Consider the following 14,826-nt stretch of genomic DNA (forward strand, 5'->3'; position numbering starts at 1 on the left):
GATGGGGAGACTGCAAGCAAGGATCTCGAAAGTCTGACCAAGTGGGACTTGGTGCAGAAAAACACTGCACTGGGAAACAGCAAACTTGGTATGAAGTACCATCTAAGGGAAGTGGGACTGTTGGCAAGAATTAGGAAAGGTATCTGGGGGTGTTGATCACTCCTGGACAGAGAGGGCAGTAGCAGCAGTCAAAAGACTTTCATGAATATCCTCAAGGAGATAGATTCCAAAAGCAAAGAGGTAATGCTTTCTCTGATACCACTCCCGGGTCAGACCATATCCAGAGTACCAGATAGAGTTCTGTGGGCTATAAAAAACAGGGTCATCAGATATCTGGAAGGAATCTATAGGAAAGCCACTGGAATATTACTTGGGATAGAAAGGAAAGTGTAAGGCTAGAGAAGATCAGAAGAGACGAGCGGGACATGATGTGCATAAACATGATCATTTTGAGGAGATGTCCTGGAATAATGAAGAAATCCAATGAAGCAATTAAGTGGACAATGAACAAGAGGAGAAGGAGCAAGGCTGGTAGAAAAGGATGCATCAGTATCTTCCAGGATGGCTGCATGCTGGTTAACAGAGTAGTTTCAGCTCTCCTAGTGTGGAAACAGAGGCTGAGAAAAAGGAGTGCCATTGAAAATGTTTTTGATTAGCTTTAGTTGCTGGCTGGTGAATTCACGGATACCAACAGGGAAGAAATTTGAAAAACCTGAAAGGAGGTCAGCTGGAAGAGGTGAGGGAAGAGCACTGTCTCGGAGGGATTCTGTGGCTGTTCACCAAAGGGCCCTTCAGGCTTCAGCTTTGGTTCATGAGATGGATTCCAGTAATTTAGAGGAAGAGAAAAATACAGTGCATTCAGAGGTGACTGGAATGGATGAAACATTGAAGGAATATACATTACAAAATCTGTCTGGTCTTTTGGGAGCTGGAAGCTGGGAGACCATTTAAACGTCAGGAAGCTGGAAAAAGTGGAGGAAGCTATGACTAGTCATTCAAATGGACTGGTGGGACTATGAGGCTCAGAGGTTGATGCGAGGAGGGGTTTGGCTGAATATGAGATTTCTCAAGAGGAACTGTTTAAAAAGGTGGTGGGATGGGAGGATGAATTGCACAGGGAAAGCCAGAGATCTTCTTCTGTGCCAGAGAGGCTGGAATGACCAGACTGTATCAGTTTTGTGAAAGCACACATAGGTGGCTGGAGTGGTGCTCCACAGAAGAATTTGTTAACTAAGGGAGCACATTGAGAGTGTGCTCCAGGCCAGGCCATGGGAAGGCAGACAAGACCTATACTGTGGAGAAGCAATCATGCCAGCAGAGTGAGTTGATCCTAGTGGAATTGTGGCAGAGTATTGGGACTTGGGGGCAGTGGAGTATTTTTGGAAAGTGATTGTTCACTGTGCACCGGGCAGGGGTGAGGCAGGTTTGTCCCAACTGTTAGTGTGTTGGGGGGGTAGGTGTGGGATTCAAGCTGCAGTATCCAACTAACATCAGGGTGTTTCCTCCTGGAGGATTGGGGTCATGTTTTGATGAAGAATAGGCTAGGCAGGAAATAAAAACTTTTATCCAACAAAAAGTGAGTCAGCAAATTGGGGGATCTCTGCTTCTCATTCTTCTGATGGTAAGGTTCATAGAGAGACTTTGCAGGTGAGAACTTTCCCAGTGTTCCAGGGGGAAAATGCTTGAGAAACAGAAAGGGACATGGGAGTTAACTAGAGGAATTGGCAGAGCCTTGAACTTAGGCCAGGACTCGGTTTTGGGAGGAGGAGATGGAAGAGAGGAAGACTGGTAGCGCTGAAATTAATGAATGGATGGAGGACTGTAAAGCATCTTATCACATTTGTGAGGTATGGTTTTGCAAGACAGGGTGTCTGATGGACACCAGACTTTTGCTGTTAGACTTGTGGGTGCACTATAAGGCATATGCCTCACTTTATATAATTAATGTTTAGAAGAAGATTAAAAGGAAGAAAACCAACTACAAGTAAAGCAATTTTTGTTCTTGTTAGTGTTTATGTAAAGCATTTCATGATGTGAACTGCATGTTATATAAAGTAGGGTGGTTTTGTGTGGTATGTGGACAGGGGTGTTTTAAATGTGGGTGGCATCTTTTCGGTGACTGCTGTATGTGTTATAAATGCTAGAGCAAACAAGACCTTTTTTAGTTATAAGAAATATAGGAGAGGAGGGGCCAGACAGAAGTACATTTAATGTTCCTGTCATGTGATCTTAGGCCATTGGGGTGTAGAGGTGCACTGATTATATTACATATAGAATTAGGATATTCTGTCTTTTTTATTTTACAAGGGTGAATGTATAGATTACTACCTGTGGCTTAAGTAGTAAACAGGAGTTTTTGTAAGCATGTAGGCTTTAAAAATGAGACAAAATGATGAAAGTTATGAAAATGTTAAGCTTCTTACAACTGCAGTGATATTAGCTTGTTTATTTTCCACTGGCAAAGGTTCAGTGGAGTTGAGATGTCTGCAGCTGAGGGCAGCTGTGCATTCTTTTCTGAATGAAATTTACAAAGACTCATTGCTGAGTACATTTCCATGGATACAAGCTATTTGCAGGTGCAAGTAATTAATCTTGAGAACTCTGAGTATATTATGGGAAGTGAATAAGTGGCAACAACATCCCTAGCAGCCTTAATACTTTAAATACAATTACTAGAACAGTGTACAATTTAGCTTTATTTATAAAGACAGCCAGTGCACTTTGTTTACGACTGGGAGTTATGTTTTCTGAAGGCATTGCAGGCTGTTTTTATATCTGGGAGGGAAAGGGAAAAAGGGGAGCAGACACTGATCAGTGTGGGTGGGGGCATGGGCTGTGGCATGCACTTTAGCACAATTAACCTCATTTTTGGGTTGGATGGTACCTGTGGGTGCAGCCATCTATTTGGGGCAGGGACTCCCTTCTGCAGGTTTAGACCATGTTTTGAAAATGTACACAGTTTGGTGTGTTTGTTCTAAGTTAATAAGGGAAAGAGGTGTTTTGTAATTGTTATTTTTGGGGGGGGGGGGGATTCACTGATGCAGGAAGTCTTGGGGAATGTGACATGGGTTCAAATGGAGATGAGAAGAAATACTTGTACAAAAGAACAGCCTGGCAAACATTAGTAAATGCATGTAACAGAAAAAATGGAAATATACATTAAAAAAGCTGTGGTAACAATAGCTTTTATCATGATGGCTATGCTATCCATATTATACTGGAATGTGAATGGCATTACCGGTATAGATAAAAAGAAAAAGTATTGAATGATAGTAAGAACTGCAGAGTGCAAATATGCTGCAGATGACACATTTGGAAAGAAATAAGCATATGAATTTGACAGAAAGGATTACAGAATGGATATTCAGCAGAATATCAGGGACAGAGGAAAAGGAGAGTAATTATATTAATTGCTAGAGGGGCACAAATAGTGATATAAGAAGATAAAAAAGGCAAAATGGTAGATTTGTGGAAGTAAATGGCTAAGAGGATTCCAATGGCATGTATTTATATACTACAAAAAACTGCTATTATGTAGTTTAAGAAAATGTTGACAGAAATAATCAGCTTTCAGCAGGGAATATTACTTATAAGTGGAAACTGGAATTTTCTTGCAATAGTGAGGATGTATCGGGGGGACCTAGAAGGGAAAATATAACAAAAGAGGGTTGATTTCTGAAGAAATTTATGAAAATATTTGGTATGGAAGATACAAATTCAGTAGTAGGAACTCTGACAGTATTTACATATTATTCCCCATGGTACCATAAAGTACAGTTGTGTACACTTACCATAAATGTAGATGTTCGAGTGTATTCACTGTTGCAGTCATTACATTTGGGTAATCTGCTGGCAGGTTGCCCTCAGTCGACCTGAATAACAAAGTCTTAGGTCCTGCGTCGGTTGCTGTCTCCTCTTCTATGACGTCAGGTTGTCAGTCGATGCCATTTTATTCAGTTTTTCTTGACCCAGATGTCAGGTGCTCCCCAAATGGGGAGCAAAAAAAAAAAAAAAAAAAATATATATATATATATATATATATGTATGTATGTGTGTGTATATATATATATATATATATATATATATATATATATATATATATATATATATTTTATATATATATATATATATATATATATATAAACAGCAATATATATAAATGCACTTTTAGCAACATAAAATTTACCTTCATCTAAAAGCAAATACACCACAAAGGCTTTAGAATATAGTGTAGGAAAGAGAAGTTATAGAGAAAGGGGGATGGCGGGTGGGTAACCCGGACTGCAACAGTGAATACATTTGAATATCTACATTTATGGTAAGTGTACACAACTGTACTATGTTCTTCATGTTTCACTGTTGCAGTCATTACATTTGGGTAGAATACCAAAGCTATGGATGGGAGGATGGAACTAAATAGCATTAGGAGCGGCTATAAGGCCCTGCAGAACTGCAGTGGCAAAGCCTGCCCTGGATTTGGAGAAGAGAGGCAAACGATAATGCTTTGTGAAGGTATGAACAGAGCTCCAAGTAGCAGCTTCTAGAATGTCTTTGGTTGGAACTCCTCTGAGAAAGGCTGCTGAGGTAGAGGCAGCCCTGGTGGAATGTGACCTGATTCCCTTGGGCACAGGTTTACCATGGTGCAAGTAGCAGAAACAAATGCAGTGGCTTATCCACTTAGAAATAGTCTACTTTGATATAGCCTTCCCCTCTGATCCTGAAGCAAATGCCACCAGTAGTTGCTCAGACTTTCTTAGAGATTTGGTCCTGTTTAAGTAGAATCTTAGTTGTCTGTGTACGTCCAATGAATGCAGAATCCGCTCCCCCTTGTTCTGTGGATTTGGGTAAAATGTTGACAGGTGAATTGTTTGGTTAAGAGCCACACTTGATACCACCTTAGTCATAAAGGAAGGATTGGTCCTGAGGGACACCCTGTCCGGGTAAAATGTAATAAAAGGCTCCACAGCCATGAGAGCCTGTAGTTCTGAAACCCTTCTTGCTGAAGTGATTGCCAAGAGGAAGGCTGCTTTCCAAGATAAAAATTTTATATCTGCAGTAGCTGCTGGTTTAAAAGGAGGCAGGGTGAGTTTTTCCAGCACAAAACTGAGGTCCCATGCAGGAGTTGGTGATCTTCTGGGAGGCCTTAAATTTTTGGCCCCTCTAAGATACTGTTTTAGCAGAGGATGAGAAAAGAGGGGAGGCTCCGTGTTGTAATTAGCCGAGATGGCAGAGGTATGGATTTTTATTGAAGAAAAAGATAGGCCCTTGTCAAGCATCTCAGTCAAGTATTGTAAAATCTGAGGAATATTTGGTTTTGCTGTGTCCGTTCCTTGTGCTTGGTTCCAAGCACAGAATCTCTTCCATTTATCAGCATAAGATTTTCTAGTACTAGGCCTTCTGGCTTCCAAAATGACATCCATCACAGATTTACTGAGAGGTGGTGTTTGAATAATTAAATGATCAGCCATGCTGCAAGGTTCAAAGTTTGGAACCAAGTGTGCAGAATTTGATTGTTCTGCTGAGACAGTAGATGAGGTATTTGAGGCAAGTACCAAGGAGGGAGTTGAGACATATTCCTTAGAATTGGGTACCAGTGCTGGCAAGGCCAGTCCGGAGCAATCAGGATCATTTTTGTTTTTTTCTGTCTGACCTTTAGTAAGACCTTGGAGAGAAGAGGCAGAGGAGAAAGGCATAGACTGATAGGTTTTTCCAAATGAAGGATAGGGCATCCAATTCCATGCTTGTCTGTGATAAGTCCTTGTGCAGAATTTGTCCAGTTGATAATTTTGGGGAGAGGCAAATAGATCTATGTCTGGGCTCCCCCATTTCTGTGTTACCATGCTGAAGATTTGTGGATCCAGTTTCCACTCATGTGGGTCCATAAGATTTCTAAGCAGGTCGTCTGCCAGAGTACTTTGTTTTCCTGGCAGGAATTGAGCTTGAAGATGTACTTGGTTAGTCAAAGCTGTGTTCCACAATGCCATGGCTAGTCTGGGTAGGAATGTGTATCCCCCTGCTTGTTTATGAACCACATAACTGTGGTGTTGTCCTGGATGAAATAAGTCCTTGAAGGCTGTCAGAGCATTCTGAACAGCTAGCATCTCTTTCTGGTTGATATGCAGATGCATTTGTTTTGGGCTCCATATGCCCTGAATGCATCTCCCCGCCAGGTGGACCCCCCCAAGCATAGTCTGATGCATCTGTAGTTGGGGTTTGGGGGCAGAGGGTAGAGTGAATGACAGTCCCTTGTTTTCCTGACATGTCTCTGCCCACCAAAGAAACTCCTTTTGTAGGCAGGGAATGAGAGGAATCATTGTTTTCAGACTGTGACAATGTTGACTTCATAAACTTTTTAGGTACCATTGAATTTTCCTCATATGCAGTCTTGCATATGGAAATAGTAAGATGCAGGATGCCATGAAGCCAAAAGCCTGCAGAATTTTTCTTGCAGATAACTGGGCCTTTGTTGCCATTTCCTTGAAATAGATAGTTGCCTTTGTTTGTCTGGAGTGAGATAAGCCATCTGGGCAGTTGTATTTAATCTTGCACCCAGGAATATTATCTCTTGAGAGGGTACTAGTTTTGATTTCTTTTTGCTGACTGTGTACCCTAGGCATGTTAAAAGTCTTATCACAAAAGTCAGATGCTGTAGTAGAATGTCCTTGTTCTCTGCTTGTATGAGGCAGTCGTCCAAGTAAGGATATATTTGTATTCCTCTTTGTCTGCAGTAAGCAATTACTGGTGCCAGGCACTTTGTGAAGACCCTGGGCAGTAGATAAGCCAAAGGGCAGTGCAGAGAATTGGTAATGCTTTGAGCCAGCCTTGAATCTGAGGTATCTTCTGCATGATTGTCTGATTGGGACATGCAGGTATGCCTCTTTTAGGTCTAAAGTCACGAGCCAAGCCTTGCTGCCCAGCATGGGCAGAAGCTGCTGTAAGGTCAACATCTTGAATTTTGGTATATCCAGGAAAGTGTTTAGAATAGATAGGTCCAGTATTGGTCTCCATGCTTTGTCCTTTCTGGGTACCAAGAACAGTCTTGAGTAAAATCCTTGTCCCTGCTCTTGCTGTGGTATTTGTTGATTAGCCCTCATGTCCATGAGAGCTGCAACTTGTTTTTGAGCCTTTGCCCATTGGCAGGTCTGGCCAACCATTTGCCTTTGGCAGGGTATGGAAGTGAAACTTGTAGCCTTGTGACACTATGTCTAGAACCCATTTGTCCTGAGTTATAATGTGACAATTTTGACAAAAAAGTGCTAGTTTTCCCCCTAAGGGTGCTGCCAGAAGATAAGTGCTTGGCGCAGACAGGGGGGAAGTCATTGGGACTGTTTCCTGTATGATTGTGATTTGTCTTCTCCACCTTTGGAAGTAGAAGCACTCCACTGCTTAGACTTGTAGGATCCATGCGGCTGTGATCTGCCTCTAGGGCGTCTGGCTCTGCCCCTTTGAGGTCTGTCTGAGACAGGAAAGGACCAGTTCTGTGTAGGCCAGTGTCTGCTAAATCTAGGTGGCTGTACCTGTAAGACATCCTTGACCATTTGCATAGATTTAACTTTGTCCTCCATTTTCTTTAACACCTCTTCTGCCTTAACACCAAACAAGGTATCATGTTGTAAAGGAGCATCTAATAATTTTGCTTTAACATGGTCAGGCAGATTTTGTTCCTTTAACCAAGCATGCCTCCTAATGACAGAACCCATAACAGCGGCCCTGCAGGAGGCCTCCAGAGAATCAAATCCACATTGCAAAGTATGCTTTTCAACTTGTTCAGCTGCATGCAATAAATCCTGCATTTCTTTGTTTTCTGCACATTCAGAATTTGCCATCATTTTCTGTTTAAGCAGTGTCATGATATATTGCTGATATTTGAGCATATGAAACTGGCAATTTAAGGCCCTTACAGCCAAAGTAGCAGATGTGTAAATCTTTTTCCCCATCTATTCAGAGCCCTAGAATCCCTGTCAGAGGGGGTAGGATTTTTTGCAGTAGAAGCCTTGACCCCTTTTGGACCCTGAGAAATAGTTTCTGGGTCTGCAGTAGGGTTTTTGAAAAGGAATTTATGAGACTCAGGGACCCTGTAGTATCTGTCCGGCTTAAAAGAAGCTGGAGGTAAAGAGTCAGGGGTCAGACTAGATGCCGAGAACACGTCATCTACAATGTCCAACACAGGTGGAATAGCTAGAGGCCTGTGTTGAAGTAGTAAAAGGAAGTCTCTGAGCCTTTTCTTAGATTCTGAAAAATCTTGGCTCTCTCAGTTTAAGTGCTCCCTCATGTTATGCAAGGTTTCCCCAAAAGAGTAGTCCTCAGGAGGAGAAGCTGAAGGAATTGATTCTTCAGCATCAGAATCCTCATAGGGGGGAAGAGAGTATTCCTGATCAGAAGAGGAATCAGAAGAAATGGAAACCTGATCTGAAGATTCATAGTCTGTCTCTTGCCTAGGCCTCTTATCAGGAGGGGGATGGGAACCCCTGATCAAGGTAATTAAGTCTTCGGCCATTTTGAGCAACTGTTTTTTGGGCATGGAGACCTGTCCTTGTGACTGGTGAACTTGTTTCTTTGCCTTTAAAGGTGTTTTAGTCTTTGTCTTTGAAGTCGGTTTAATATATAATTATTTAGGTCTGAATACACCCTCAGAAGCCGATGCCTGCTCAGCGGCTCCGGACCCATCTGAGGGAATAATCTCCGAGGCTCCAATACCTTGAGTTTCCTGTGGCCTGGCCAACTCCACGTGGGAGTTGGTAGTGGCCTGCGACTCTAAAGTAGCGGGTGTCAGAGAAAGCGCCTCATTGAGAGCTGGCAAACCAGCGACTCGCTTAGGAGAAGCTTCGTCGTCGGTTTTGGACCTCGGTTGCCTGTCTTTTTCTTTGCGTTTTTTGTAAACTCCGGGAGTCGGATGGCTTTCCAACAACATTGTATAATTAAATCTTCGCCCAAAATAGCTTAAAGCAAAATCGTACCGATGCTTAATAGTGCGTTGGTTAAATCTAGCACAAAACCGACAACTAGCAACGTCATGGTCAGGGCCTAGGCAAGGAATACAGTAAGAATGAAAGTCCTTATGATGTATTTGCTTCCCACAAGAAATACAATTATTAACTTTTTCTGACATCAGTCTGGAGCAAGAAAAAAGTTTCCTGAATGGGGTACTTAGCTTTTAATGAAGACTTCGGATCTGAAACTCGAACACGAAAATCTCAGGAGTCGGCTGACCGGCACTTGCGAACTGCTTCTGCTTCGGGCACCGTGCGGCAAGAAAGAAATAAAATGGCGTCGGCTGCAGATTTTATACCCCTGACGACCTGACGTCAAGGAAGAGGCGACAGCAACTGACGCAGGACCCAAGACTTTGGAATTCAGGCCGACTGAGGGCAACCTGCAAGCAGGATAACCCAAATGTAATGACTGCAACAGTGAAACACGAAGAACATCTACAGAGTGCTAAAGAGAAAATAAGGGAGTATCTGGACAATATGTACAAGATTAGGAAGACTGCAGTTAAGCAACTATTTTCTGATAACAACTCCAGAACACAAAAACTTTTAACACAACTTAGGCAACAGAATGTTGAAAGGGTTGCCACCAAACCTAGAGATTTATGAACATTTATATGATATTAGAACATCTTGTACCAACAATTCTCTGTATAAAATCAAATAAACATCCGGGCATCAATGACATGAAACCTAGAGAACCTATAATAAGAAATAACCAGAGATCCTGTACAGGTTTTAGAGGTATTCCAGACATTTTATGAAAATTTGTATAAAGAAGAGAAATGTGCAAATCGAGAAAGAGTACAAATGGAAATATTTATGGATGATTAGAGGTAGATGAGACTCATTTACTAACAGTTAAGATAGGAGGTACTGAAATAAAAACAGTGATATATAATCGATCTTCAGGAAAGTCTCCAGGAACAGATGGCATTTCTGTGAAAGTTTTAAAATTAGGAGAGAAGAAAGTAATAAAGATCTAGAAGATTTTTTTTTAAGAATTTAAAAGGTGGAGAGGCACCAACATCTTGGAAGAAAGCTAGGTGGCTGTATTACCTAAAGATGACAAAAACCCTCCAGACCCAGCTTATATAGAACCACTTTAATTTTAAACCACAAATGTAAAGTGTTTATGTGCATACTCCCCAAAAGAATGGCAAAGGTGTTGTCAAAACTGATAGATGTGGACCATGTGGTTTTGTGGAGGGGTGGAAAACATTTGACAACATTAATAGAACAATGATGATCCAAAAGGAAGCAGAATGTCTGAAAATATCTCTATTGTTGTTGGTGGGTCTTAATGGAGAGAAAGCCATTGACAGATTAACCTGGAATTTTACAAGGGTGGCACTGGAAGCATTTGTATTTGCATTCCCTGATACAATAATAAGTTAATTAGAATGATCTATGAAGGATCAGAAACAAAAATTAAAGTGGGAGGGTTCCTCTCAGATAAGCTGCGTTTGAGCAGAGGAACTAGGCAGGGGTGTTCTCTCCCCTTTATTTGCTTTACATTTAGAGCCATTGGCAAAGAAAATAAGGGACTCAGAAATACAAGGATACAATCAGTAGGGTAATCAAGAAAAGTATTTGCAGATGACATTATTTTGTACATGATAAATCCAGAAAAGGACATGTCAGTGTTGTGGAACATTTTGAGGCAGTTTCAAGTCTTTTTGGTATATAAAATCAATGAAGACAAAACAAAGGCTATAGCCATAAATGATGTACCCACACACAAATTGGTTCAGTAATGCCCATATTTATGGGGACATGATAAGATTAAGTATTTAGGAGTAAGGATTAAAAAAGCTTCTGTTCTCATAGCTAAGGAAGTGTGGGAAGAGACTAAAGAAAAGATAACACAAAAAAATGAGAAACTGTAAACTCTTATTTATGGATACAGATAGTAAAATGCAAGCAGTGAACATTTATTTTAGTCACTTTAGTATTGTATACAGGTCAGGGATACTTTTTATCAATCTGAACAGAAGTTGTGGGCAATAATTAATAAAGAATTAAAGGACTTTATCTGGGAGGGAATGACAGCAAGAATTAAGTGGGATAAGCTGATCCTTCCAATAGAACAAGGTGGCATAGTTTTACCTGCTTTGAACAATAATAATATACATAAGACAAGCAGGATGTTATAATTCAAAGTGGAAAGGGTTAATGATGAAGAAGGGAGGGGTTCAAGAAAGAGAGACACAGTGGGACTGTGGATGCAGATTCTTAAAGAGAATAACAGCAATCATACAGAACATTATCTTTACAAAGTAGCAGAAAGTATTCTAAAAGCTAAACCTATATGAGAATGGAGAAAAGAGATTTTTCCAATAGGGATCACAGGAAGTAGGGTACAGAAATCAGGCAAGAGGGGAATGGAATTTACTGGAGAAACCTGGCAAAGGAACCAAGATATTGGGAGCAAATAACTCAAGCAGGAAAGGTAATAGAGAAGGATGAGGCCAAGAAGACATTTGGATTGCAGGACAGAGACTGCCTTACCTACCAGGGCTTGATCTCAGCGTACAGGCAAAGCGAAAGGGACAGTGGAATTTTAAGTGAAGGACCTGCTCTGGTACAGTTTTTAATTGAATCTATAACAGAAGCAGCTGTTAAATAAAGGAGAATTAGTAGGGCATATACAATTTTGCATGGTAAGTATAAGAATCAATTAGTGGAGGTTAGAAAAGATTGGTCAGAGTGACTGTGAAAGCAATGGGAAGAAGTATGTATGGCTCCCGAGTATGCAGCCAAGTCCAGGAGGTTTAGGAGCTTTTCTTGGAAGTGTTTGCATAGGAATTTTTATACCCCAAGCAGACTTCAAAAAATGTTTCCTCAGGTAGATAGCACATGTTGGAAGTGTGATGGGGAAGGAAGCAACTGGGAACACGTTTCGGGAGTGTAATGAGTTGGCAATTTTTAAAAATTCCCTACAGAGTACTCCGTCAGAAATACTGGGTGAGCAAATGACTGTAAGTAGGGGAATGATTCTTTTGAGCTGGGATACAGGATCTGAATTGCCTAGATATAGTAAGGCCGTATTACATTTAATTCTGTTGGCTACCAAAAAAGAAATTAGTAGAAAATGAAAATCAAAGTTTACACCAACTGTATTTGAGATATTGAATATTTTAAAGGAGATAAAAATCTGGAAGACAGATCTTCAGAAAATGATAGAAGCAAATCACATAACAGTAAATGGAAATTGTGGGAGCAATACATCCGTAATAATGTTCAGGAGGAGGAGTGGGGTTTAAGGGAAGGTAGAAATTCACCAATTTTTAGTAATGTTGGACTGATAACAGTAGCAAAGAAAGAATGTGTGGTGTATATTGTATTTAAACAGAAAAATGTTGAAAACAGCTTCTTTTCTTTTCTGTTAATGTATGTCTACCGATGTCTTAAGTGATAATTTAATAAAGGTGTTAAAAAAAGGGTGCAGCAGAAGTTACACACTGAATTTACTTAAAGGGTAGCGAGCCTAGATTACTGTTTTCTTCTTCTATCTAGGAAGATAAAACAGACTGTATGCAATGTAAAATGTTTGTCTTCTGAGACGTAATTACAACACAGCTTGATGTATGTATCAACATTACCACATGGGGGCAGTGCAACTCCAGAATGGGACGTTTGTAAGGCCTTGCCTACCAAGTGCTCCGAAGTGTGTGGAATGCTCCGCATTTAATATGGCCCAAGACTACTGTTCCGTTGTTCCACATTGAACAGTGGTGGCTCTGCTTTGCATTTTTTTTTTTGGCTCATATACCGCAATAACAGCCAACTGGCATTGCAGTATAAGAGCTAATCAATAACCTCTCTAAACACAAAGGGAGCCAATGAGAAGGCACACAACACACACCTCTCAACTGTGCCAAATTTCGTGGAAAATAATGCTTTGGGGCTGAAAATTAATTAAATTCCCAAGTGGGCCCTATATGATTTATATTTCACTTTCATCATACTTCCCAGTTGTTCGAATCATCATGTGCTGCCAGCGATCCTCATGGAGTCAACAACACGCAAGTATGGATGAGATGACAACAGAACCGTAACACCAGTGTGAGTGAGCTAGAAAGTAAATGTTAAGTAAAAAAAATAGCTACCTAGGCAGGCAAGTTAAGCAAACATTAAACTTTGCACCTACGCAGTATAACACCACACAGTGGAGAGAAGGCTTTACATATGTGCACCCTACAGCATCATAGTCAGTCTATCCTGAGGTAAGGTAAGTTATGTGCACCCTAGAGCATCATAGTCAGTCTATCCTGAGGTCAGGTAAGTTATGTGCACCCTAGAGTAACATAGTCAGTCTATCCTGAGGTAAGGTAAGCTATGTGCACACTACAGCATCCATAGTCAGTCTATCCTGATGTAAGGTTAAGTTATCTGCAGGCAGAGAAAGGGAGTTAGTGAGTATTTCACTGTGCCACACAATCTGTTTTGGCTGAACATTTCTTACAAAAGGTATGGAGAATTAAACTATCTGACAAACTAATTGTTAGGTGTACATATTTCGTTTGGTAGTGGGTGATCCTCTGTCTGTGTGTGATGAGCATTTCTTTATTTTCAGTAAATCTTTGTGTTTCCAGTGTTTCTATACACTACTTGCATGTTGCTGGACTTCTATTTGGAAAATGAATATGACAATTTCATTGAAAGAAAAAAGAAAGGATAAGCAAACAAAATATATGAGTACATATGAAAGGAGTAATTTGTATGGCTTATATCATTTGAACAAGTGTGTGTTTTTTATTGCATTTTACAGTATTCAGTTTGGGCAAAATAACGGCTTCAGGTCAGGTCCTACCGAAATGGAACCTGTTTGCACTATGCAGAAATGGGATGTTGCACATTTTGACTGTTTGTCATACATTGCTAGGTCTGTGTTCCACAATGGCCTCTTAAGCGGTTGAGACCTATGACCTATGTGTAAGGCCATGCTTCTTCCTTTTTTGTACCTTTTGTCCTTACAGAGAGCAGTGGTAGTGGCAGTAAAATGTCCTGGCTTTAACGAGAATATGATTCCATATTCATGTAGGCCCCAAGCCCCACCTTTCTTGACTATGCAATGTATACTTAAGGAATTCCTATGTCCACATGATAAAGATGGGACACTAGAATTACCCCAGTCAGAGTTCATGACGGACTGAAAAAGAAACACTTGCGTACTTAAGAGAGTAAGAGAAGGGACTAACGCTGTAAAGAGTGCAGGACTGAGGAAATAGAAACTCATTCCTAAGATAAACATAAAACACAGGCATATAAAGGTCCTAACCTCAAAAGGACCTCTAGTAGGATATGCATATTTAAACTACAGCAGCACTGAGGCCAGAGCTACCACTAAATGCAGAAGGGTAGGATGCAAGCACATATCAACTTCAACAAAAAAGCATGCACATAGAAATTTCATACTGTGAACAAGGATTTGGAATTTATGTGGTAAGTTCTGTCTGAAGAATAGACCTATGCCCTGAAACTACAACATTCACTGTACCTGTTGCTTATTTAGAAGGATGTTGACACTGGTGAGGTCCTTGCCATAGTCATCAGAATGCAGCTGTCCTTCTAGGTTTTGAAACCAGATTTCCAAAGCAGAGCAACTCTGAGTAAAAAGTTCAGTGCGGTTAGCATCAAAAAGGCTCTGTGCTTTCGTTTTAGTTGTAGTGTCCAGTTCATCCCAGAGGCCATGCAATTCTGCAAGCTTTTCTTTCACTACAGGCTCTAATTCGGGCTTTTCCGCTACCAAAATCTGTCCTTCCTGCATAACAAAAAAAAAAAAAAAAAAAGAAACAATAACTACTTATCAGTGCAAAAGCATTCTTCATGC

The 14,826-nt window shown here is 40.7% G+C and overlaps 1 protein-coding gene across 2 annotated transcripts in view; it reads right to left on the reverse strand.

The window, feature by feature from the left end:
• Positions 1-14,826, reverse strand: part of LOC122792927 (spectrin beta chain, non-erythrocytic 1-like) — a 1,986,067-nt gene that overhangs the window by 318,414 nt on the left and 1,652,827 nt on the right. For both annotated transcript variants that reach the window (XM_044060498.1, XM_044060499.1), the window contains one exon: positions 14,494-14,757. In XM_044060498.1, the coding sequence (XP_043916433.1) occupies positions 14,494-14,757 (264 nt within the window). The remainder of the gene's footprint in view (positions 1-14,493; positions 14,758-14,826) is intronic.

This window comes from Protopterus annectens, chromosome 2.part0, assembly GCF_019279795.1.
Source record: "Protopterus annectens isolate FY-2018-M chromosome 2.part0, PAN1.0, whole genome shotgun sequence".
Taxonomy (NCBI): Eukaryota; Metazoa; Chordata; order Ceratodontiformes; family Protopteridae; genus Protopterus; species Protopterus annectens.